Genomic DNA, 21,551 nt, shown 5'->3' with positions numbered 1-21,551 from the left:
TCAGTCCAAAAGGAGGACAGAGGACAGACTGATATGTCTATGTTTGTTTTGCACTTGTTGTTCCCACCTCATCTTCTCATTTAAATGTAATTTATTGCCAATAACAATAACAACAGTTTAACACTGAAGAACCTCAGGATCAGCAAGTACAAGTATTTATCTGTAATAAGATCCTTCATTCATCCATTTTATTAAATCATAAATATTTTGTTTTCTTTATGCAAAACACAATTTACCTAAATAAGTAAAATAATAATACTCATTAAGAATAATGTGTTGAAAAGATTGCAGTGTTATAAACTAAATTTAATGCTGTGCTGATGGTTAAAGTGAATTTAAATTTCCCTCTAAATCATTTAGGACCTTTACTATTATTATATTATGCTGACTTTAAAAACTCTCATAAACTTGACTAACAGGTCAATTTATGTGTTGTTATCCCACATCGCACCAGCAAATGTATCTTATTCCATTTAATTTAGAATAAACTCGATAGATTTTGTCACTAAAATACATCAAATGTACTAACAGAGGATTCATTTTGTCCCACTGCTGGATGAAAACAAGAGAGAACAGGGAAACCAGTATTTATTGTGTGCAGGCAGGATAAATGTACAATAATCTGATTTAAACAGCCTCCATCATTCATCACTTCATTTAGATCATCCCTAAATACTGTATCGCTGTCGTCTTTGGCAGCAAATCAGACCTTTATTCACGGCGCGCGGCCCCATTTTAATATTTCAAACCCTTTTTTTTTGTTTCTTTTTTTTTTCCCCTCCACATTATCGGATGCGACTTCAACATGAAATCACAGTTCATTAAACATAACTCTTCAGTCTGAGAGCTCAGAGGGACTACGCAGCTCAGAGTCAGCGTAGATTCACGCGCTTTGGGGGGTAAAAGGTTTCAGCATCTCACTCTCATGCATCACAAAAGGCTCGTCAAGATGTTGAAATGAAGGGGACGAATAATAAACAAACATGTAAACAAAACACTAGAGAAATATCTGAAATGTGTTACAATCTTTTTTAGTTAAGGTATAAATTAATTTTTTCCCTAAAATCTTTTTTTTTCCTGTTGTACTTAGTCATTATGTTAAAGTAAGATTGGTTTGTGAGTGGCTTAAAGAAGTTAAACAGAAAAGTGGAGCTCTAACCCGGTTTAATCTGCCTCCTGTTCTGATGGAAATGTGCCAGGTTGGTTGGTTGGTGGGTGGGTGGGGGGGTGGTTGAGAGGGAGGGGGGGCAACGATTGCACTTCGCTGACTATATGTCTTGCACATTCCATCAAAAAAATGCACCCGAGTATTTGAAAGGACTTAAAAATCCAGCGATAGACCCGGGTTCTCGGACTCAGATCATGTTGGGGGCGACGCTGTAGAGGGCGACGTCTCCCGCCACCCTCAGCATGGTCACTTCCTCCAGGCCGCCCACTCTGTGCTCGTACTCCAGCAGGTGTGTGCCGTCCACCGCCACCTTGAACATGTCCTCCTCCACCAGGATCTTCAGCTGCAGGGACACACACGGCGACACACGTGAAAACACGCTGATTTACAGAACGGGTTCGCTGACAGTGAAGGCGTCTGAGGAGGTTCTCAGTCAGACAAACAAAAAGCAGCTGGACTTGTTTCTGACGGGTTAAATTCCTCATTTAAACTTCAAACTTCCCACTAGTTGTTTAAAACTGAAGCTACTCGGGATGAGCGGTGAAATGTCTTCTCTAAAAGTCCAGTTGCTATTTTAAACGCTATTTGTTGACTGGGGGAAAAAAATTAATTAGCAACTCTTTTAAATAAAATGACAGTGATTCAAAGTAAAAGTTTGACCAGTGTTTTTACACATTTGAAATTTCAAAATTCCACTTTTTCCAGACTTCTCTGTTAAAAAAAAACGACAAAATTTGAGTAAATAATTGCGTATCATGTAAAATAATTATGGAATTAATTGTTTGTTTTCATTAATCTGAATGTATACGCTGTCAACAACAGGTCGATCTATTTACTTTTTAAGAATTTTATGTTTTAGAAAATTAAACAGTGGTAAACAGAGTATTTTTCCATACACTAGCTGTCGCTTTCCATACTTTTTCAGACCTGGAAATTTATAAAATCAACTTCCATACTCAGGTAGGAACCTTGTGTGTCGTTTTTCTCCGTCTTTGGCTGTAACTAACTCACTCACTAAACTGAAAATCGATTCTTCTCACTGACTGATAATAAAACTAGTATTAGAGATAAAGTTCGGCTTTGAGATGTTTAACACTGACCTCACAGGGGACACATGTTCATATCAGGCCTAACGTCCTCTACACACTGAGAGATTATTGTCCGAACCTCACCTAGATGAAGGATGGTGTTTTCATGGGGCAGGACAGGATGAACATGAGTAATGACACATGGCTTCGATGGGAGATTACACGGACTTTGTACCCGGTAGCTAGGAGGGTAAAGTTCTCACTAAAGCGTCCTCTGGGTGATGTCTTCAAGGCCACGGTGCATTTATGAAAATGCTCCTGGAAAAGTGACACTCCCTTCTTCAGTTTGCACTGATTTCATAACTTTATGACGCTCTAAACGCGTCAATCTCTTTGCTTCTGCTTCTCTTTTCCCCTTTTATCTGCGTTTCCACCTGGCCGGCTACATGAGGTTCTTACTCAAGAACCTGCAGCGTAATTTTACCTGTAATTTAGTTATAGCTTAGCATTTTTTATTTATTTTCCTTCTCAACAGAAGGAAAACGTGAAAGCAGACTTTTCAACCCAACTTAAAAGGGAAATGCTGGACGTCTAATTTCTACTGCAAAATTAATATCTCACCAGTCTCATTACCGTTTCTGACTCAGAGCTGCACATGCCTGTTAGTAGGGCTGGGCGATATATTGGTTCATACCGAACACCGGTATATTGTTCTGTCGTGATGTGAATTTTTAATATACTGGCACACCGGTGTATTTGATTACACAGCAAGACACTGTTTCATACCGGACCATTTTCAGTGTAGCGCTTCTAAACACAAATGGCGCGACTCACTGTGAGACGTGGTGAAGATGGAAACTTCCGAAAGACAAAAAAAGGTGCCCTGTCGGTTCTTTGTTTTTTTAGAGTGACCAGATGTCCCCGATTTCTGGGGGACAGTCCCCGTTTTGGATGACCTGTCCCCCGAGCTAAAGCTGTCCCCGAAAACATCCCCAATTTTAGCTTTTTATGAATGAGAAAAAAAGATTGCGCACAGACTACAGTTATTACGGTAGCCGGTCGCAGCTAACACGCTAACATGCTAACACAGGGGCCATGTAAACCTGTTTTACTACTAGTGGGGGATTATCCTACAATATTTACACATCATCACAGTAAAACAGTCCATCCTTAGTCAGTCCACTGCATTAAGTCGTCTCTCAACTCTTGACATTTTCAGTAGAAAACGATTTGAACATGAGATGCATAAAAAAAAAAATAATAATACTAATGCGATACTGTCAAAATTTTGAAAAAATACCAGGATGTACAACTTTGGTTATAGCCCAGACAAACCTGTTAGCGCGCTGAAATACTGACTGGCCCAGCAGCTGTTTGTACAACGAGGTCCTGGTATTTACTCGTGTCCAAATGAAACGAAAAGATGAAATACAACAACTCCCTTCTCTCCTTCCAAAGCCGAGTGACATTTGTCTGAATTAAAATAGTACTAGGTAAATAGTCATAGTTAAATGTGCACGGTGTTTCATTTCCTGTTGAAAGTCATCCCTCTAACCTGTCACATAAATATCAGAAACACTTAAAACATATGCAGCGTTTTCAGTTTGACAATCTTGACGTAAGCGTCGATTACAGTTACATCACATTTTTACCTCAAAACGACGACCGGGAGCGAAAGGGAAGCATCCGTCCCGCTCCTCGGGGCCCCAGTATCCGCCTAGGTTGGAGTTTCTGACAATTGTGTTCTCGTGAAATCGAGGGTTGAAGTGAAAGACGACGTCTGGGCCTCTGAGGAAGTCAACATTGAACCTGCAAACAAAGCGTCGTTAAAAGAACTAGTTGTTAAAAGCAGTATAGTAGTAATATGTCTTGTCTCTGTTGTTGGGGTGATACCTGTCTGCACCAGGAAGAGGTTCCCCGATTACTGTGATTACGAGACGTGGCATAATTCCAGCATGAAGTGGGAGATCATACGGCACCATCTGCAAGAAATAATCCCATCTTACGTCGTGAGATTCGTTTAATGTGCTTTCGTTTGTGTATGTTTTGAAAACAAATTCCCAAATGGAAAATATGTGTATTTTAATATTTACCGTGTTTAATTGTTTTATCACTAATAGTCTGGACTTGGTAATATACAGCAAACTTAATGTCACGAAAAAGCAGAGGATTTTAGTTAAATATTACTTAAAAGTTGGACCCAGCCCACATTCCTGCTGTAACTCCACAATGACTCATTATCTCCTTCATTTATTTCAACACGCACTCGTTCGTAAGTCACATGATTAACCAGGGCAACGACAGGAAAAATAAAACATTTTTACAACAGAAAAAACATTGTACAAAATGACCTCTGAAACAAACTGGGAGTAAACAAAAAGAACTTTAATTATAACCATGTACATGAGTGACAAGTCATTGGTTCAAATTGTGACGTTACCTGTAAGGTAACAAGGTAAACATGAGTATATTAGATCATATTGCACTTAATTAAAACTTTACATCGAGTAGATTTAACACCATCTTTAAGTGAATTCTATTGTGTGCACTGTGTAGTATAAATATATCCAGTCTTTGACACTATCAAACCATATGTTGACTCTGGAAGTGACGTCCTTGTCCGACTGAAAAGCTGAGTTCATGCTTTCAATAAAATGGTGGATTATATCTGGGCTGAAAGACAAGAATACATTTTTTTGTAACTACTTTTGAATATTCGTTGACGTTTAATATTTGTTTTGCAGTCCAGCAGAGCCCAGGATAGAGAGAAATAATCCAAACGTAGCCCTCGCTGAGAATGAACCCTCCTTTCACTAAATCGCAGCAGCAGAGGAAAGAAACGTTCTCTGTCCACCATGTGCAGCGTTAAATAAACCCCCAAAGACACCAAGTGTTTAAGGATGCTCCAGTAGGTCACCTCCCCCAGAGGAAAAGAACAACAGCAAAGCAGGAAACGTAATATTTAATATTAAGCGTACTTACCAGCGTGCTTCCAGGAGCAGCAGGGCCACCGTACGGAGCCATGGGGCCGGGGGCAAAGGGGCCGGGGGCGGGAGGGAAGCCTCCACCTGCATGCGGCCCCCACGATCCAGTCGGTATAGGGGGGAAACCTCCGGCAGCGGGGAATGCTGGGAAAGAGCCGGGGCCAGCTGGAGGGGGGAATGCGCCTGGACCTCCCGGTCCGTACATGCCGTTGCCTCCTCCTCCGGGCTGACAACCCGGGTAAGGCACATTTGGGTAAGGCCCGGGTGGAGCTCCAGGGCCGGAAGGAAACGGTCCGGATGGGTACGAAACGGGGCCTCCGGGTAGCTGTCCCGGAGCTCCTTCAGGTGGATACTGCCCGGGGAACTGCCCGGGGGCTCCAGGGCCAGAGGGAAACTGTCCCGGAGCTCCTGGAGCCGGCGGATACTGTCCAGGTATCCCCGGACCAGGGGGGAACCCGCCAGGTGCTGAAGGGGGTCCTGGATATTGCCCCGGTGCTCCAGGACCTGAGGGGAACGGGAACTGCCCTGGTGCCCCCGGGCCGGACAACCCACCGGCGTAGTCACCCGGAGCAGAGGGCTGGGTGGGAGCTCCCGGGGCTGAACCGGGCCATCCCGGGTTTGCAGGAGGTGGGGGGTTGCTGGCCGGAGCAGCCGGGTTGGTGTTGCCTATTTTATTCGCCTGGCTTGGGGTGTCGTCCGCTAAGGCATCTGACAGCTACACACAACAAGGCAAAAAATGCAAAGTGACTCACTTCATCCACAACTAAACATTTGTGTAACTTCCTGGTACAAGTAAATATAAAAAAAAAATATAAAAACAAATACGTGGAGGTGTGAAATTCTTTGGACTCACCGAGAAATCTGCCATGATCTGAAACGAAAACGAGAAACAACTTTCATCAGCTTTACTGGGTGGTTACAACAAGCTGTCAAACACTGGGTTTGTCACACACACAGGCTCTGAGTAAATGTTTCCATCCTCAAATAACATCCACAAAATCCATTCAGCCGCAGTCAAAATAGCCAGACCAAGCTATAAAATGAAAACAACAAGTCAAAACAGACACCGCACTCACTTTAGGGTTAAAACTGTTTTTTTTTTTAACACCCAATTATCTGATGTTACATAGTTGGCTATCGACCTAGCACACAGCAGCTAACTATTAGTCAACGCTTGCTCGTTATTTTATTCTTAGCTTCAACACATCTGAAGAAATAAGTGCCGAAACCTTAGTTTTCGCGCTACCTCGCCAGAAGACGGTCTCCTCTCAAAAGACAGCGGGTGGTTAGTGGTGATTAATCCAGCTGTGGGGGAGCAGGCAGCCAGCTATGTTAGCCTCTCGAAGCTAACGCCTGATCTGCTAAAAACTACAACTCTTGAAAAGGACCCACGTGAACGCGCCGCGCTGGTGACGTACGGCGCGTTCCGGGCGCAAACACAAACACACGCACTTCCTCTACTCCTGTGAGGACTCCCGTTTACGTAACGCATCTTTAACCACCAACCTTTAAATTTAATCCAACCTGAAGCCGATTCTAACCTTAAAAAACAACTCACTGGCTTCAAACAAATCCAGTTTAGCTGACTTTCCGAAAGTTCGTCCTTTTCTAAAATCTAAAAACCCAAGTTGGTCCTCACAAAGATAGATAACACACACCCACACACGCCCTAATGAAAAAAAAAAAAAAGTAAAGTTGGGTTTGACTTTGTTTTAATCATACAATCAAGTCAATACAAGTTAATAAATACTATTAGTATAACTAAATACAGATAAAGAGGAAGAAGAAAGCAGTTCTTTATTAATCTGCATTAATCGGTGCATTAATCTCTTTTTATCGCCTGGAACAAGAATCATTACCGGTACAATTAAATAAACTTTCTGGAATTCAATATGCAGCTGGTATAACATTTTATTATGTTTTATTAAAGCTTTATTTATCAAAATGAATATCATTTTTCATTTCTCATAGTCTCATTCTGCAAAATAAATGTAATAATTAAATATATATATCTGCATAAAAAGTAAATTTATATCTGAATTGCACACCTTATTATTAACCGGTGAATCGTATTAGTACAATGTTTTTTTATAGCTAAGTTTTAAACATAATATTTTTTGAATAAGAAGTTAATTTTAAATTTTACAGTGATTTACAGACAAGAGGACGGATTTATGACTAACTTTTGAAGGAGGGGTGCCTGTTTGGGATTGGTCGGTCAAAGCAGTCACAAGATGATGTGAAGTAAAAAAAAAAAAAAAACATTGAAAGCGTCCCTACCATTCAGAGCGGCAGCTGTAGCTTCACGGGGATTTTCAACTCTGCAACAATGGTGAGTTGTTCACTTTTTACGCAACAGGACGAGCGACATTTTCCTTCCCGCGTCGTGACCGTGGGCTCGTGACAAATGTGAAGTTTATGGGGCACTATTGAGGAAAAGTGAGGTCGCAGATTGGCTAGCGTTAGCCTGCTAGCCTAGCATTAGTTCCGCCCTCCGGTCGATGTGTCAAGTCGGTCACAACAGTAGGGACGGATTTCCGGCGAGGGATTTCACAATAAGAGCACATTGAAGATGTGGAGAAAGATGCGCCCCGTTTCAAAAGAAACATCAGTATCATATTTTATATCAGGCAGTTGACTTGAACCTCTCGGCATTGCAAATGATTTCATTGTATATAATTAATAAAATACTTTTGTAAAATAGCTTAAAGTGTGTGTTAGTTGTGTGTTAGTTATTTTAAATTTAGTATTTGCATATATGGAGAACAAACATGGTCAGATGAGGTCAGACTGCAGCAGATTTTCCTTGTTGCATGTCAACTCCCTTGTGCTGTAATATAATAGTGTCTGGTGGTGTTTTGGCTCAGTGTTGGTGATGTTTTTGTTTTTTTGATTATGTATTAATGTGGTTCAATGTTGGTGATGTCTACATGTTGTTTTATATGTTGCTTGTGAAAATGAGTGTGAAAATGAATTTCCCTCATGGGACAATAAAGGTATATCTATCTATCTATTATAATACACAAAGTATTTCAATGTCTCTGTAGATTTGATAATTACAAATACACCACGAAGTAAGACATTTATTGTACATGAACAGAAACAGTGCAGTTTAGACACTGAAATAGTAATCCATCATTTTGCTTTCCAGTTATTACTAACATAGATGTCAAGTTTCACTAGAGTAAAAATGTTAAAACAAGGAAAAAGTGCTTTCAAATGTGATCTGACTCCCCATGCTTGGCAGTAAAGATTTTGTTGACCTTATTTAAGAAGTGAGCGTGTGATGTGTTGATTTACACATTGCACGAACCATTTAAAGATAACAATCTAACGAGCGAGTGTAGCGTTTTAACAGTTCTGTACATTGGAAATGAGTCAATGCATTGTGAAGTTGAATTTAGTTTAATTGATTAGTGGAGCAAAAGAAAATATTCTTAGAAGGTATTTTCCTGTAGCAAAAATGCCAAAAATTAAGAATAAGTCATCACCTCGAGTGATTATATTGGGTATTTGGGCTGTTGATTGAACAAAACATGACATTTTTAACAATATGTGAATGAACACTCTTAATACGTGCAATATTATTACACCTCAAGGTTTAACGGTTTTACTGCTTACTTTGGACAAAATCATAACTCAGTTACACGTCCATTGTACTTTTTGTATGTATGCTAGTACTTGTATCTTTTTATTCTATTTTATTGTTCATCTTTTATACCCTACACTTTTTACTTTCATATTTTTTGCTGCTCTCTCGTCTATAGATGCTATGTGTAGGGTTTTATTTTGTGTAGGGTTTTATTTTGTGTAGGGTTTTATTTTGTAGGCCACGGTGTGTGGTTTCCGGCTGGTGCGTGCGGGGGAATTGACGCAGAGACTCGCAGCGATGTGTTTCAACACGTCTGGGTTTGGGCTTGAGCTGCTGCCTCAACGTTAGCTGATGTTTCCCCCCCTCAGGCTTTTTCTGAACTGCTTGTCATGACAGATTCAACTCTCCTCACCGTCGATCAACACTAGAGTCGAGTTGCTGCCCTGTCCTTTTACTCACTCTGAGCCTCATTAACCGGCTGTTATCCCCTGGACCAATTAGCAGCCAAACTGACGGGCTAGCTGTCAAGAGGAATTTAAAACCAGAAGTAAACCTGTGGCCACGTCCGTCCTTTTATTGTCGTGCCTGTTGCCCTTCCTCTCCGCATGCATCCTGTTTTTCCACAGCCCCAGACACACTCCAGCCTCTTCTTAATCTGTGAAGATCTCTGCCTGAGCTCATTGAAATCCTGACTCCCACCAGCCATCTGCTCAGGGAAGGTGTAATTATAGATTTGAGGGCGTCTGCAGAGACTCTTGGAGAGTTTATGTCTTTGTGATGGAGTTATGTAATGTTGTGTGTGTGTGTGTGTGGACACCAGGGAGGCTCAGACCAATAAAATCCTGCTCAGACTGGTGCATTGTTCTCTCCCTGGATTAAAGCCCGTGGGTCAGATTGGACTCTTGCGGAGCAGAGAGTAACGTTGGCGTACGGACTGTTTGATGTGCTCAAAAAGCCACTAATGGGCGGCTGCTGTTTGAACCGTAGAGGTGAATGCTTTCAAACTAAACGCCACCCTGTCCTTCATCAACCGTTTAGATTTATGGATCTATTTATTACATATTGAGCTGCGTGTCTCCTTAGGAGTCAGTGCCTACAGATGATCCAATACATGAAATACTTTTGCGCCTTTTACGTCTTTTGACGGAGCAATAAAATGTGTTAAATGCCCTTGAAGTCATCTGTAAAGTATCATATTAAAAATGAAAAAGAGTGTATTTAGCAACATTTAGGTGCAAACAGTTTAATCTGCTCCACAGGTTTTTATAGTTGGTGCATCTTCTTCATGCATGACACACACAATGCATTGCTTTTGCCTTGTGTAGCGTATATGCTCCATAAATCAGATTTGTGCGTTTAATCCAAACGAACGCTGTCATCTCTAAAGTGGACTCTATTGACATGTTTTCCTTTCTTTCTCCTCTTCGGTCAGAGCGAGTCACTGGTGGTCTGTGATGTGGACGAGGATCTGGTTAAGAAGCTGAAGGAGTTCCGTTTTCGGAAGGAGACCAACAACGCGGCCATCGTTAGTAAGTCACCGGCCTCCTCCTCTTTTATTAATTGTCTCCTAAACTGATTGTGTTCCTCATTAAACCCCTGATTGTTTTTTTTGTTCGCTTCAGTGAAGATCGATAAAGACAAGCAGCTCGTTATCCTGGAGGAAGAACACGAGGTGCGATTCCTCTTATGTTGACGTGTTAAATGTGGATTGAAGATTTTAGGTGGAAATAGTTTAAAAATAACTGATAAACTTGTTCATATCTGTCTCGTTTTAGGATATTTCTCCTGACGATCTAAAGGATGAGCTGCCGGAGAGACAGCCCAGATATCCTTTGAATGGATTTTATTTTAGAGTTATTTTGTAAAATAGTGAACGATTTATGTCGCAAAGTAAAATCCGTGAACCGTCCTTAGCACCAGGAACGTTTATCGTCTACAGCTACAAGTACCAACACGACGACGGGCGCGTGTCTTATCCCCTCTGCTTCATCTTCTCCAGTCCAGTGGGTAAGAACGTCTCTGGAATTCGTTCACGCGCGGCGCCCGGACACGACGCTTTACGAGACTTTTGTGAATGTCGGTGTGTTTGTGTCGGGCAGGTTGCAGACCAGAGCAGCAGATGATGTACGCAGGAAGCAAAAACAAGCTGGTGCAAACTGTTGAACTGACCAAGGTTAGTGAACTTACAGTCTAATTAAACTAATTTTATTATGGTACACGATGAATCTTCTTGACTCTTTTATTTAGAGCTGTAACTTGTGTATTAAATGTATTTCCATAAAATTGGTTCAAATATTCATGTTGCTCAGAGGATTAATTAATAAGTAAGATAACGATAAGTAGGGCAAATCTTGAGAATATATAAAATATATATAAAATATATGAATATATTGTGTATATACAATATACATAAAAGCACAGAAGATGAATCCAATAAATGTATCCCTGACTATTCCTATACATTGCGTTAGTCTGACTTATTAATATTTATTATTAATTCTTCTATGTCAGGGTTGTTTTGTTGTATCAGCTGCTGTCGCGCTTTTTCCATTTGTACTTGAAGTCAGTTCTGAATCCAAGTCTTTTCTTTCTTTCATGTTTCATCCGTAGGTGTTTGAGATCAGGAACACAGAGGACCTAACAGAGGAGTGGCTCAGAGAGAAACTCGGCTTCTTCCGCTAAAGCCGTGGCCTCATGCGGAGGTCTGGGATACGAGGAGGAAACCAGATTGCACAACTCTCGAAGAGAACACACTACAGTTATCTCTCCCCTCCTCTCTGTACCGGACCTGGTTTAAATAGTGTTTGCTAAACTACCGCGCGTGCTCAGTTTTAGGTCTGCTCGTGGAGTTTTGAGTCACGTCTTTACTTCAGAAGGTTCAGACGATCACAGGGGTCGTAAAAGCTCCTCTGTGACCGTCGGCGCCTCCGGCGGCCTAAAACTGGAAATGCTATTTGACGCAGGTCTGCTTCCGTCTCCCGTACAATCTCTCCATGTGCCAGATGTGTGTCTGTGTTGAACTAACACTCCCGTAGCTCGTGAGGTGAACAGAAACCTTATCATCCGCCCTTCCGAAGCATTCAGGGGAATTTAAAGGCATTGTACCAACTTTTGTTTCCTTATAGAGTTTACACGGTGTTTTTGCAACTCTGAACATCCCGAGTTTCACCTTTTTATGTTTTATATATATTTTTTTTCATTATTTGAGGGATTTTTCTGTTTAGATTTTTCCAGCGTTTGCACGGTTTGTTAATTTCCTTTTCTTGCGACAGACGAACACAAACGATCCTCACTACGACCCAGAGAACAACACTAACTTCAGTAATAGTCGGGCATTTGAATGGTAATTTAGATACTGTTATTACTCCAGTCTTAAAAGAACAACAACACTAACGCTCACCTTCGCTTGCACACGTGAACGCGCCGGCAGACGCCCTCGCGCGGCGCTTCACGTCGGCCCGTCTTCGGATCTTTTTATCTGTTTAGAGACAAACAGTGAATGCCTTTGACCTGAATATTTGCTCGGACATTTTTCACTGAAACATTCCAGACAGGAACGTTTATACACTAAACCTCCGACGGCCGTGACAGTGAAGGCAACGCTGCACACAGGGCGGCGTTACCTGCCCTCTTTTTAATCTGCTGGGCCACTGTTTATATGCGTCTTTAGACACATTACAGCTTTTACTGTTATTAGTGTTTATGAATGTTGGCTGCGACGTCTCAATATTCCACCTTAATGTTTAGGCATCCGGCCCATTATATATTTTCCAACTTTCGGGAGGCTAGTACCGACATTTATGTGCTGAATGATGCCAGCGGCTTTTTTTTTTTTTCTTTTTTGTGCCAAGAAATATATGAATATCTTCAGCCTGTAAGTGTTTGCACAGTCACACTTTTTTTGTTGCGATTCCATCTGTAATAATACTCTTTTGTACTGGAGAGAAAAAAAAGAAGAAAACAACAAAAATGTGTCACTCTCCAAACACTATTTGGCTTTTTTTTCCCCCCCATTCCTTAAAAAATCTCTTACTTGTCTCCTGCTGGAAATCCTCTAAAACTGCATCTAAACCAATGCTGCTTATACTTAAAGGATTAGCAGCTCTTTCACAGCAGGATGTCTGTGCCTAGAGAGTTAAAAGCCACATAAAGAGTAAATTCAAAAATCAGCGAGTAAAATGAAATGTGTTTTAGATGCGACAGGAGAAACTTTAGTTTGTCGGTTTGACCCTAATAGAGAAATAACAGGCACAAATATGAATTCCACATCATCGCTGTTGTCATTACTCAGAAACTCTTGTTTTTTAAAGCCTGAAGGCAGCAAATCACCACATAATGTATGATGTCATTCTACTCAGCCTGCCGTACAAATGCCTTGTCTTAAATAGTTTTTGTCATTTATGTCTGCTTGAACAATTACGAGGCCAAAATGAAAACACGACAAAAAATATGATAACTCTAAGTCTTTTTTTTTTCTTTCTTCTTTTTAACGTCGTCCTGGTTAGAATAAATAGTAGATGAAGCTTCTTTCCCCCTGATCTGACTCAAAGACACGTACGCACAATCAAACCACTTCATGTAAATCATTTGTTCCGGTCGAATATTAGACGGGGACTAATCATTGACACGTCAGGACAGGGTTCAAACCGACAGGGACGATGGGACATAACTGTATCATTCGTTTTTGATGTCTACTGATAACACTAAAGATTCACGCTGTCAGTTTGATATTAGACAGTAATTTGCTGCTGTAGCAGAAAAAATCAAACCACAACATGTGTGATTGTCATGTTTATGACGGTTTATTGTTACTTGGGATGATTTTTGTTTTAAGATGTTTTATGACATTTTAGAGCTGCAAACCCCATTCAAATAATAATAATATTAATATTAAAAAATTTTAAAAAATGCACATTCAAAGTGAAGTATTTGACAAATTCAAGCTCTGGATCGTGCAATGTACTGGTTTTTGATGTGAATATAGGAACATGTTCATTGGTGATACATTTTTAAAACCTCTTAAATGTGGAAAACTACTGTAAACATATGTGCACAGTTTCCATGGACGTTTCCTCGTTGCATGAATTCTTTGATACACTTTTAACTGCACACGAAATCTTCAAAACGGTGCAACATTTGCTTCTCATGACATGTGTGTTCCTGATCTATCAGTACTTTCTTCTCTGTTCTTGCTTCTCTTCCTGGAAATGAATGGATGTAATAAACCGTCCGTTCATTGTGTATCAGAATCCCCGCGGAGCTCACTCTGATCCTGAGTTATGTGTCTGGTTATGTGGATCTAATAGCTTTTCCCTCCTGTGTGGTAAACTTGTTGTATATTTGGAGTCTTTTTTATTTTAACCTGCAATCGTGTTGTTCGGCTCTTGTTGTCCTCCTGCGATTCTATTTTCTTTCATTTTTACTAAAAAAACAACTGAAACTTTTGTCATAACAAGCCGCCTTGTGGCATCAGTGAAACTTGAGGTATTTGTATTTCCCCATTCTTTATAAAAGTGTCCGTTGTCCTATTTGTCCAAATAAAATGACAGTGATGTTTACTCCTCTGTTTTCCAGATACTTTTTTTACTACCAAAATTTACGTTTTCAGTTCTTGTCCGCTCTGAATCTGATCAAATGCAGTAAAAATGTCAAATATCAAATGTCAGGTTTGAATGGAAGCCAATGGGGAATTTTTGACCACAAAACGGTCCACAGAGAATATCTAACACGACATAAAAAGTGACTAATGCTTTCAGTTCAAGTTATTACTAGTCTTTGACATATCCAAGACTCTAATCACCACCAAATCGTCATCCTCCTAATGTTTATTTTAGGGAAAATTATGTATTTTTTTTTTAAATAATTAATATTTCATATTTTCAGACTGCCATTTAAGGGGTTAAAATCCTGAAAACTATTAAAGGTTTAGTAGTTTTTAACAAGTCTGAAGTTGTTTAAGTGATTTTATGGCTGTTTTTTGCACATGTGCATATTTGCCACAAAGGTGTGCAGACGGTAGTCAATTTGAGGAGGGCATAAAGGTTGAGGATGCAAAGATTATATCACTGGAAACAAATGATACAAAGAAATGTTTGAAATTTGGACGACTAGAAGGCTGATTGGAGAAGGGACCAAATAAATCCAGAAGATGGCAGTAATGCAACTATAAAGGATGCCCGCTAGCTAAACACTCACTGGAACTGGTCTGAGAATAGGTCATACATAGGTCACACATTACACAAAATAAACATGCATCCAACTGGAAAATGCACAAACGGATGAATATGTACTAGCTTATGCAAGATGCACGTTATCTATAGGAAGAAACTTGTTCAGTCACTAAGAAAGGCAAAACATTACGACTTTACATTGTTGTTGGGGAAATCAGCAGGCAAGACACACTATGACATTATGAAGACCCTGAGATTTATTTAACAGACTTGGTATTGCTTTTTTTTGTTAGTTTTTTAACAGCATAATCCCTCGTTCAACGCTCCAGTCCAGTTGGTGGCGGTAATGCACATATAAGCTGGTTGGGCCCAACCCCACAGAAGAAGGAGAAAGAGGAACACTCACTGGAAGAAGAAGAAGAACACGCCGACAAATCTCATATGATCGGGGCTGGGAAGCTGCTGCCTGCATCATCCGCCAACCGAGCCAAGAACCGACTAACAGAACCACAGGGGGAAAAATGGCGTTCACATTCGCGGCCTTTTGCTACATGCTAGCTCTGCTGCTCACGGCGGCGCTTATCTTTTTCGCTATCTGGCATGTAAGTACACGTTTTGGACGCCGCGGTAGCCCGGCGGGTTGCAGCGGCTGATAAAAGCGGGTTAGAAAGCGATGAAGATCGGTTAACGCCGGGTTAACGCCGGGCTATCAAGCTAGGCCAAGCCGGTTAGCCACACACCGGGGACGGTCTCTGTTCGTTACAACTAACCGTTGGTCAACGTCTAAATAGAACGTAGCCAGTTAGCTCCATGGAAACGGAATGAACGGCACACACCCTAACTAGCACAGAAAGTTTAGCTTTTTAACACCAAAAAAAAAACGGACAATATTTACACTTACGCGTCGTTTTATGGCACTTCTTTCTGCTGCCGGTGTTTAATTGAACAACACGTGAATAATGTAAGCGTCTACTAACTTGTCAAAATAGAGCCCGGTGTTGTGTTAGCAGGTAGCCAGATAGTTAGCGGGCTAAGCTAACCTCCAATCTGGTCACAAGATCCTTGAATGAACCGTGCTGTCATGTTTCCTGTATTAATTGTATCGTCTTTTGTTTCCATTGTTTAGAAGCATACATTTAAAGTTAATATTTACATCTCTGTTTCTAAACTTTTAGCTTTCTAAACCTTTTTTATACACCCGACCTCAAGCTGCTAGCAGAGATTGCTGCCAAACAAAATTTCGTTGTAACTTATGTAATACAATGACAAAGTTCTTAAATTTGTTAAATAAATGACATGGAGTAAAACATAATTCGTGTAATTATACTGACATTTATGGTGTTCACTTTGACAGCCCAAATCTTGACCAGTAGTAAAAAATCTATGCTTCCAGATTTCAAATATTTATTATTAAGTATTATTAAGCTAGTTTAATGGCACTCGTAAGCAATTTTCATCAGTCTTTTTAACATTTTGAAAACTAAATGATAGTTTGAGAAAGTGGAAAACATTTAAATGTGTTGCACTTTCTTCTATTAAGCTGACCATTATTACATTGTGATTATCTCCTTCCTGCAGATAATAGCATTTGATGAGCTGAAGACCGATTACAAGAATCCTATAGATCAGTGTAACACTTTAAATCCGGTAAGTAACACCAGCGCACTTCACACACCTCCCATGCCCCTTTTGAACGCATGCAGATACGCTCTGTTTATTTTAGTATAACTTTATCCGCCTCTTTGTCTTTTTCTCTCATTTTCTCTGCACTGTTTTGCTGAATAACCTGCCTGTTATGAACTCAGTTATCTTGTCAGCTGTCCAACTCTAACGCCTTTTGTCACTTTGTTCTTACACTTTTTTTTTTTTTTGAACGGCAAAAAGACAGTTGAAAAGGTCAAAAAGATAAAAAGAGTCAAAATTGCATTAAAGGTTGGTACCAGTCTTTAAAATGCCCGCTCAGTTCAACTCAAGTCTTGTCATTTTTTTGCACGGGGAAGTGTTTGCAAACGTCTTTTCAGTTAACTAATCTCGAGAGTTGAGGGTCTGACGGGTTCAGCTCGGGATTAGACGACAAGCCACCTGTGCCACAGGTTTTTCCAGTGTAGCCGTGCAATTTGTTGGTTTAAACTTAATTTTTAGGGAGTATTTTCAGGTAAACGTTGCAGAAATAAAGTGCCGGTATTAGGATTTATTAAATATTTTACTTCCCAACTCATACAACTAATTAAATGGACTAAATGCATGTTTTAAGCTTTTTTTGAAAGGCATTAGATACATTAGATTAAGCAGCAGTAGATATCTGTATTTTCTCAGATGACATTTCATCGTTATTTATTGTGGATTAAGTTTAGGTGTTAACTGAAAAGACTTGCAAATGCTCAAAACATGCATGATCTTTATTACAACCTACCCTTTGTTTGTATATACTGTTACAGTTACTGGTGCCGTAAACTCCCAGTAAAGTCAGGCAGTTCGACCTTTTTGCATAATTGTCTTTTATAGTGATAATCACAGAAAGGCAGATTAAAACTAATTGGATTCTGGACAAAAGCTTTTGTTACTTTGACCTGAGGATGTCGGCAGGAAACGATGTTCGATTGGTGCTCGAGGAAGTTGATTTGTCAAGGTATAAATCGTTTTTTTTTTTTTTTTAATATTTTCTATGAAGAGTCAGCAATTAGCAGCTCTAAGCTATGAGCTCAGTGTTTTGGCTCCAACCTGCGTCACCTGTGGTTCAGAGCAGATGGCTGCAGATTTCTAACACTCAGCATTATTCAGGATCACCGATTGGTCAGTAGGTTTCACTGGTAGGAGGAGTTATTTTAGTTTAAAAAAATAAAAAAAATAAAAAATCCTCTAGCTTTAATCCGTGATGCAGTCCACGGTCCCAGCTGCAGTTTTGACCGCGGCCGGAACTTTTTTCGCTCAGCTCAATTGGCACAGTTTTTGTGCTGTGATCAGTCCTTTTGTATTTGGCAGCACAGTGCAGGGTTTCAGCACATTTGTAGCCCCCTCTTTCTCTCTGCACCTTCCTCTTCCTACACGCCCCTCACCTTTCCATCTGTGGGCTGTTGGTTGCCCCCCCTGCCCTCTGCTCTTTTTTGAATGCATGGCTTTCATGTGGTGCCTCCATCTGCCCTCCCCTCCGTCCCCTCCTTCCCCGCACCAGTTCAAACTCTGTTCAACCTGAGGCCGGCTGCTGCTGCTGCTGCATCGACACTGCTAGCGCTCACAGCATGGTCCTTCTCCGCTGTGTCGTCCAGTCTGTTTGTCAGGAGTTGAGACGATGTCCGGGTTCACACTCACTCACTGCTGAAAATGTTTGATGATGAGATGCACAGATATCACCTCCCCCCTTTTTATTTTGTCTTGTAGTCCAACGTCACGATGTGTGAAATATAACAAGAACCTCACATACTTTACCGCAGCTACAGTATCTTAGTAAACATCAAAGATTTTTTTTTCACTAGTTTCTAAACAGTTTATCTCGATAATTTTGCAGCTGTCTGGTTTTAATTTTTCTTCTTTTTTGTTGTATTAAATATGATGTCAGAGCAGTGTTTTAACTCCTTAACACCAGTGACTTATTTTTACACATTTATTAATGCATGCTAATTAAACATGAGGCTTGGCCTGATACCTACAGTATAAATACATATAAATTAAAAGGTTACAGCCATTTAAGAGCTCGTTAGACTCTGAGGAGCTGGCTGCAGTTTTTAGACGTCCGGTTCTTTAAATAGCTCAGTTTCCTCTTTGTGCCTTTGATGAGTTGTAACTTCATACTGTTTTGTCCTGTGGCAGTTTGTGCTTTAGCTTCTTTAAAAGCCATTCCTTCCACGTTGACTCCACACTTAATAAATAATAAACTATTTGGTCTTATGAGACGAGGGGAATTAAACCGTCGTATGTGGATTGTGACATTTTCTCCGACTCTTTTCAGCTGGTGCTCCCAGAGTATCTCATCCACTTCTTCTTCTGTGTGATGTTCTTCTGTGCGGCCGAGTGGCTCACCCTCTGCCTCAACTTGCCGCTGCTGGCTTATCACGTCTGGAGGTGCGTATCGGTTATCTCGGTTGTGTCTTTTAACACCAGCCTCTAAAGCTGGGCTCGTTGTTTGATTCGCTTCCTGCTTCACTGTCCCGCAGGTATATGAGCAGACCTGTGATGAGCTGTCCAGGGCTCTACGACCCCACGACCATCATGAACGCTGACATCCTGGCGTACTGTCAAAAAGAAGGCTGGTGCAAACTGGCTTTCTACCTCCTGTCATTCTTCTACTATCTCTACGGGTATGTCTTCACTTTACAATTTATTTTTTATGTATGATATAAAGGATGACTGCCGTGATATTACAGATTATAAGTTTAAAAGGAACTTCTTCTTTATATGGAAATATTCTGTGTACTTTAAATATCTTGACTTTTAGAGGATTTGGGTTATTTGAGGAGTTCAGTGAGGAACATGCAACCACATTAGACTGTAAACATGAAGCTTCACAAAAACAAAATGTGGTTTTAAAATGATTTATGCTTCATGCTTGATCAGGAGGTTTCATGGAGTCTAAGAAACTTGTCTTTCACGCATTTTGAATGCACTCACTTACCGGTTTTTTAGGTACACTCGTTACGAGAACACGAATGCATTTCCACTATAACAGTCCTGAACTAAATCTTAGCTTCATGAGGGTTATAGTTTTTAGTTTTTAAGTTCAAAGTACCTGAAAGAGGCGTTGATCCAACTGTGTTTTCATTTTGGAGATTGAGGTTTGTAGTACTACTGAATTGTATTGTGTTCCTATTATTTTTGGCAACCCAATTTTTAGGCATTTTTTTAGGGTTTCATTCAGTCCAGTTTAACATCACCACAAACTACATCCTCAAGAATGATCTTACAGTTGAATTATTACCTTTCTGACAGCATTTCAATATGAACACAACATTATAACAGTCATTAGTAAGGATTTAGTTGCGTTAGTAGACATATGCTTTCACGTGTGTACCTAATATTTTGGCAAGTGAGTGTACAAGTTGTTAATTTGAGATTTAAACGATGCTGATCGGAGGATTTTGTTTTCCCTAGGTACGCTAGCAGTTTCCCAGTGTTTATGCTAATCTAACCTAGTTGCTAACTTCAGCGTCGTCTTTAACCCGTTTTTAATAAATCTGTGTAAAACTCTACAAACATCGGTCATCGCTCCTTTGCTCTTTCTTCCTGACAGTATGATCTACGTTCTGGTGAGCTCCTAAACGGGGCCGATGAAGGACAAAGGACCTGCATGTACGGTAGACGACCAGACACTATGATCTCGGTGCTGGAACACTGGACCTGCTGGAGACCACCGCTCAGCAACGCAAGACGCCATTAAACGTGGAGGAACTCTCGACTCCCCCCCCCCGCCCACACCGCCACACACAAACACACACTTACAACAAACACAGCGACAGTGTGTCATTTCATAAACCAGTTTTAAGACGACGTCTCGGTCGCAGCGTTCCTCTCATAGCACTATAGTCTAAAGATTTTATGGAAAATACGAAGAAACTGAATGGATCATTTTTTAAAAATGTGTTTTGGTTTGTTTTTTTTTTTTTGATGCTTTTCATTTTGTTTTTCATCATGGTTCCCTACTTTTGAGTGTTTACAGATTTAGATAGACATTTCCAAGTGTGAATTTATCTGTGAGAATCTAAGCGGTCGGTGTGCTGAGCTGCATTAGCTTATTATTATTTTTTCTTCTGTGATTTAGATTCTGGGCTTTAACAGCTAGTTTATATAACTTGCCAAGAAATTCATCACTATCACTAACGACGAATAGCAAAACCACACTTGTTCTGGCCCACGGATACATGAGGTCTAAAGCTGGACATTTTGAAGGTGCGGTTAAAGCTGTGAGGGCTGAAGTGCACGGGGGCTATTATCACTTAGTGGGACGTGTTGCACAGAGACGATCCGAGTCTGGTTGTCGCAACATCGGCTTTCAAACTATTTCATGTATTGTTCCCATACTTCCGGTCTCTCTATCATGTAATGTTTTTTTTTTTTAAATGTGAATCCAGAGTAGACCGCCATGTGTATGTGACTTGTATCTCTGTAAAATTGCCCTTATTGCTATCGATTTAAAGAAAAATAAAAGGTAGACTCAACAGTACAAATCTGCATTCAGCATTCAAGTGTAATTAGGAGGCAGCGGCATTTTATTATCTCAGCTTTCTGCATTTAAAAGTAACCGCTGACGTGCCGCACTGTTGAATGTACCTTTTTGAACGTTTTGTGCGTCTAAATTTCAACCAAATAGTCCACGTTGTTAGGAACTCAAGTGTTTTAATTTATTCAGTGTTTTTAATTACTTTTGTCCAGAATATCAAGCACTCCTCACAATGTCGGTCGTCTCCAGAATCAAAATCTGGAGCGTGATGTTCGTAGTTTCTTTAGAGGCCATCAATATATATTTATTTTCCATTTCCAATGTGTAAATTTATCAGGGAGAAGGATTATCATGCGTCACTTGATAAATAAAAGTTCTATGTATTAGATCCCATCATGTCACATCTAGGAAATGATTTATTTGAATCTAAATAAAAGTATCCCACTCTGTAAATGAAA

The 21,551-nt window shown here is 40.3% G+C and overlaps 3 protein-coding genes across 5 annotated transcripts; 2 read left to right on the top strand and 1 right to left on the bottom strand.

The window, feature by feature from the left end:
• Positions 1-571: 571 nt before the first annotated feature.
• lgals3a (lectin, galactoside binding soluble 3a) lies at positions 572-7,705 on the bottom strand. 3 transcript variants are annotated; one of them, XM_047610765.1, is made up of 6 exons: positions 7,461-7,705; positions 6,034-6,051; positions 5,179-5,895; positions 4,090-4,178; positions 3,849-4,005; positions 572-1,511 (listed from the first exon to the last, which is right to left on the bottom strand). In XM_047610765.1, exons 1-6 carry the CDS (start codon positions 7,461-7,463, stop codon positions 1,356-1,358), a joined length of 1,140 nt encoding a protein of 379 aa, XP_047466721.1. In that variant the 5' UTR covers positions 7,464-7,705; the 3' UTR covers positions 572-1,355. The 3 variants fall into 3 exon arrangements, with proteins under 3 accessions (XP_047466721.1, XP_047466722.1, XP_047466723.1); XM_047610766.1 differs by lacking the exon at positions 7,461-7,705 and adding an exon at positions 6,427-6,578; XM_047610767.1 differs by lacking the exon at positions 7,461-7,705 and adding an exon at positions 6,410-6,564.
• Positions 7,433-14,330, top strand: gmfb (glia maturation factor, beta). Its single transcript, XM_047610778.1, has 7 exons — positions 7,433-7,512; positions 10,205-10,301; positions 10,395-10,444; positions 10,548-10,597; positions 10,697-10,779; positions 10,872-10,945; positions 11,383-14,330. The coding sequence occupies exons 1-7, from the start codon at positions 7,510-7,512 to the stop codon at positions 11,452-11,454; spliced, it is 429 nt and encodes a 142-aa protein (XP_047466734.1). The 5' UTR covers positions 7,433-7,509; the 3' UTR covers positions 11,455-14,330.
• Positions 14,331-15,349: 1,019 nt separating this feature from the next.
• Positions 15,350-21,551, top strand: cnih1 (cornichon family AMPA receptor auxiliary protein 1). The gene is made up of 5 exons (XM_047610776.1): positions 15,350-15,544; positions 16,521-16,589; positions 18,889-19,001; positions 19,094-19,237; positions 20,167-21,551. The coding sequence occupies exons 1-5, from the start codon at positions 15,464-15,466 to the stop codon at positions 20,192-20,194; spliced, it is 435 nt and encodes a 144-aa protein (XP_047466732.1). The 5' UTR covers positions 15,350-15,463; the 3' UTR covers positions 20,195-21,551.

Source organism: Mugil cephalus, chromosome 17, assembly GCF_022458985.1.
Source record: "Mugil cephalus isolate CIBA_MC_2020 chromosome 17, CIBA_Mcephalus_1.1, whole genome shotgun sequence".
Taxonomy (NCBI): Eukaryota; Metazoa; Chordata; class Actinopteri; order Mugiliformes; family Mugilidae; genus Mugil; species Mugil cephalus.
Note: the sequence above shows the minus strand (reverse complement) of the source record. Positions and strands in the feature narration are given on the sequence as shown.

Bases quoted from the DNA above. Each gene is read 5' to 3' on its own strand.
- lgals3a (XM_047610765.1), bottom strand. The intron at 4,006-4,089 runs GTATCACCCCAA...CTTTGTTTGCAG, and splicing joins CCTCTTCCTGGTGCAGACAG to GTTCAATGTTGACTTCCTCA. The intron at 1,512-3,848 runs GTAAAAATGTGA...GTGTCCCTGCAG, and splicing joins CTCCCGGTCGTCGTTTTGAG to CTGAAGATCCTGGTGGAGGA.
- gmfb (XM_047610778.1), top strand. The intron at 10,302-10,394 runs GTAAGTCACCGG...TGTTCGCTTCAG, and splicing joins CAACAACGCGGCCATCGTTA to TGAAGATCGATAAAGACAAG. The intron at 10,598-10,696 runs ATATCCTTTGAA...AGCACCAGGAAC, and splicing joins CTGCCGGAGAGACAGCCCAG to GTTTATCGTCTACAGCTACA.
- cnih1 (XM_047610776.1), top strand. From the start codon at position 15,464: ATGGCGTTCACATTCGCGGCCTTTTGCTACATGCTAGCTCTGCTGCTC. The intron at 15,545-16,520 runs GTAAGTACACGT...TCCTTCCTGCAG, and splicing joins TCTTTTTCGCTATCTGGCAT to ATAATAGCATTTGATGAGCT. The intron at 19,002-19,093 runs GTGCGTATCGGT...ACTGTCCCGCAG, and splicing joins CTGGCTTATCACGTCTGGAG to GTATATGAGCAGACCTGTGA.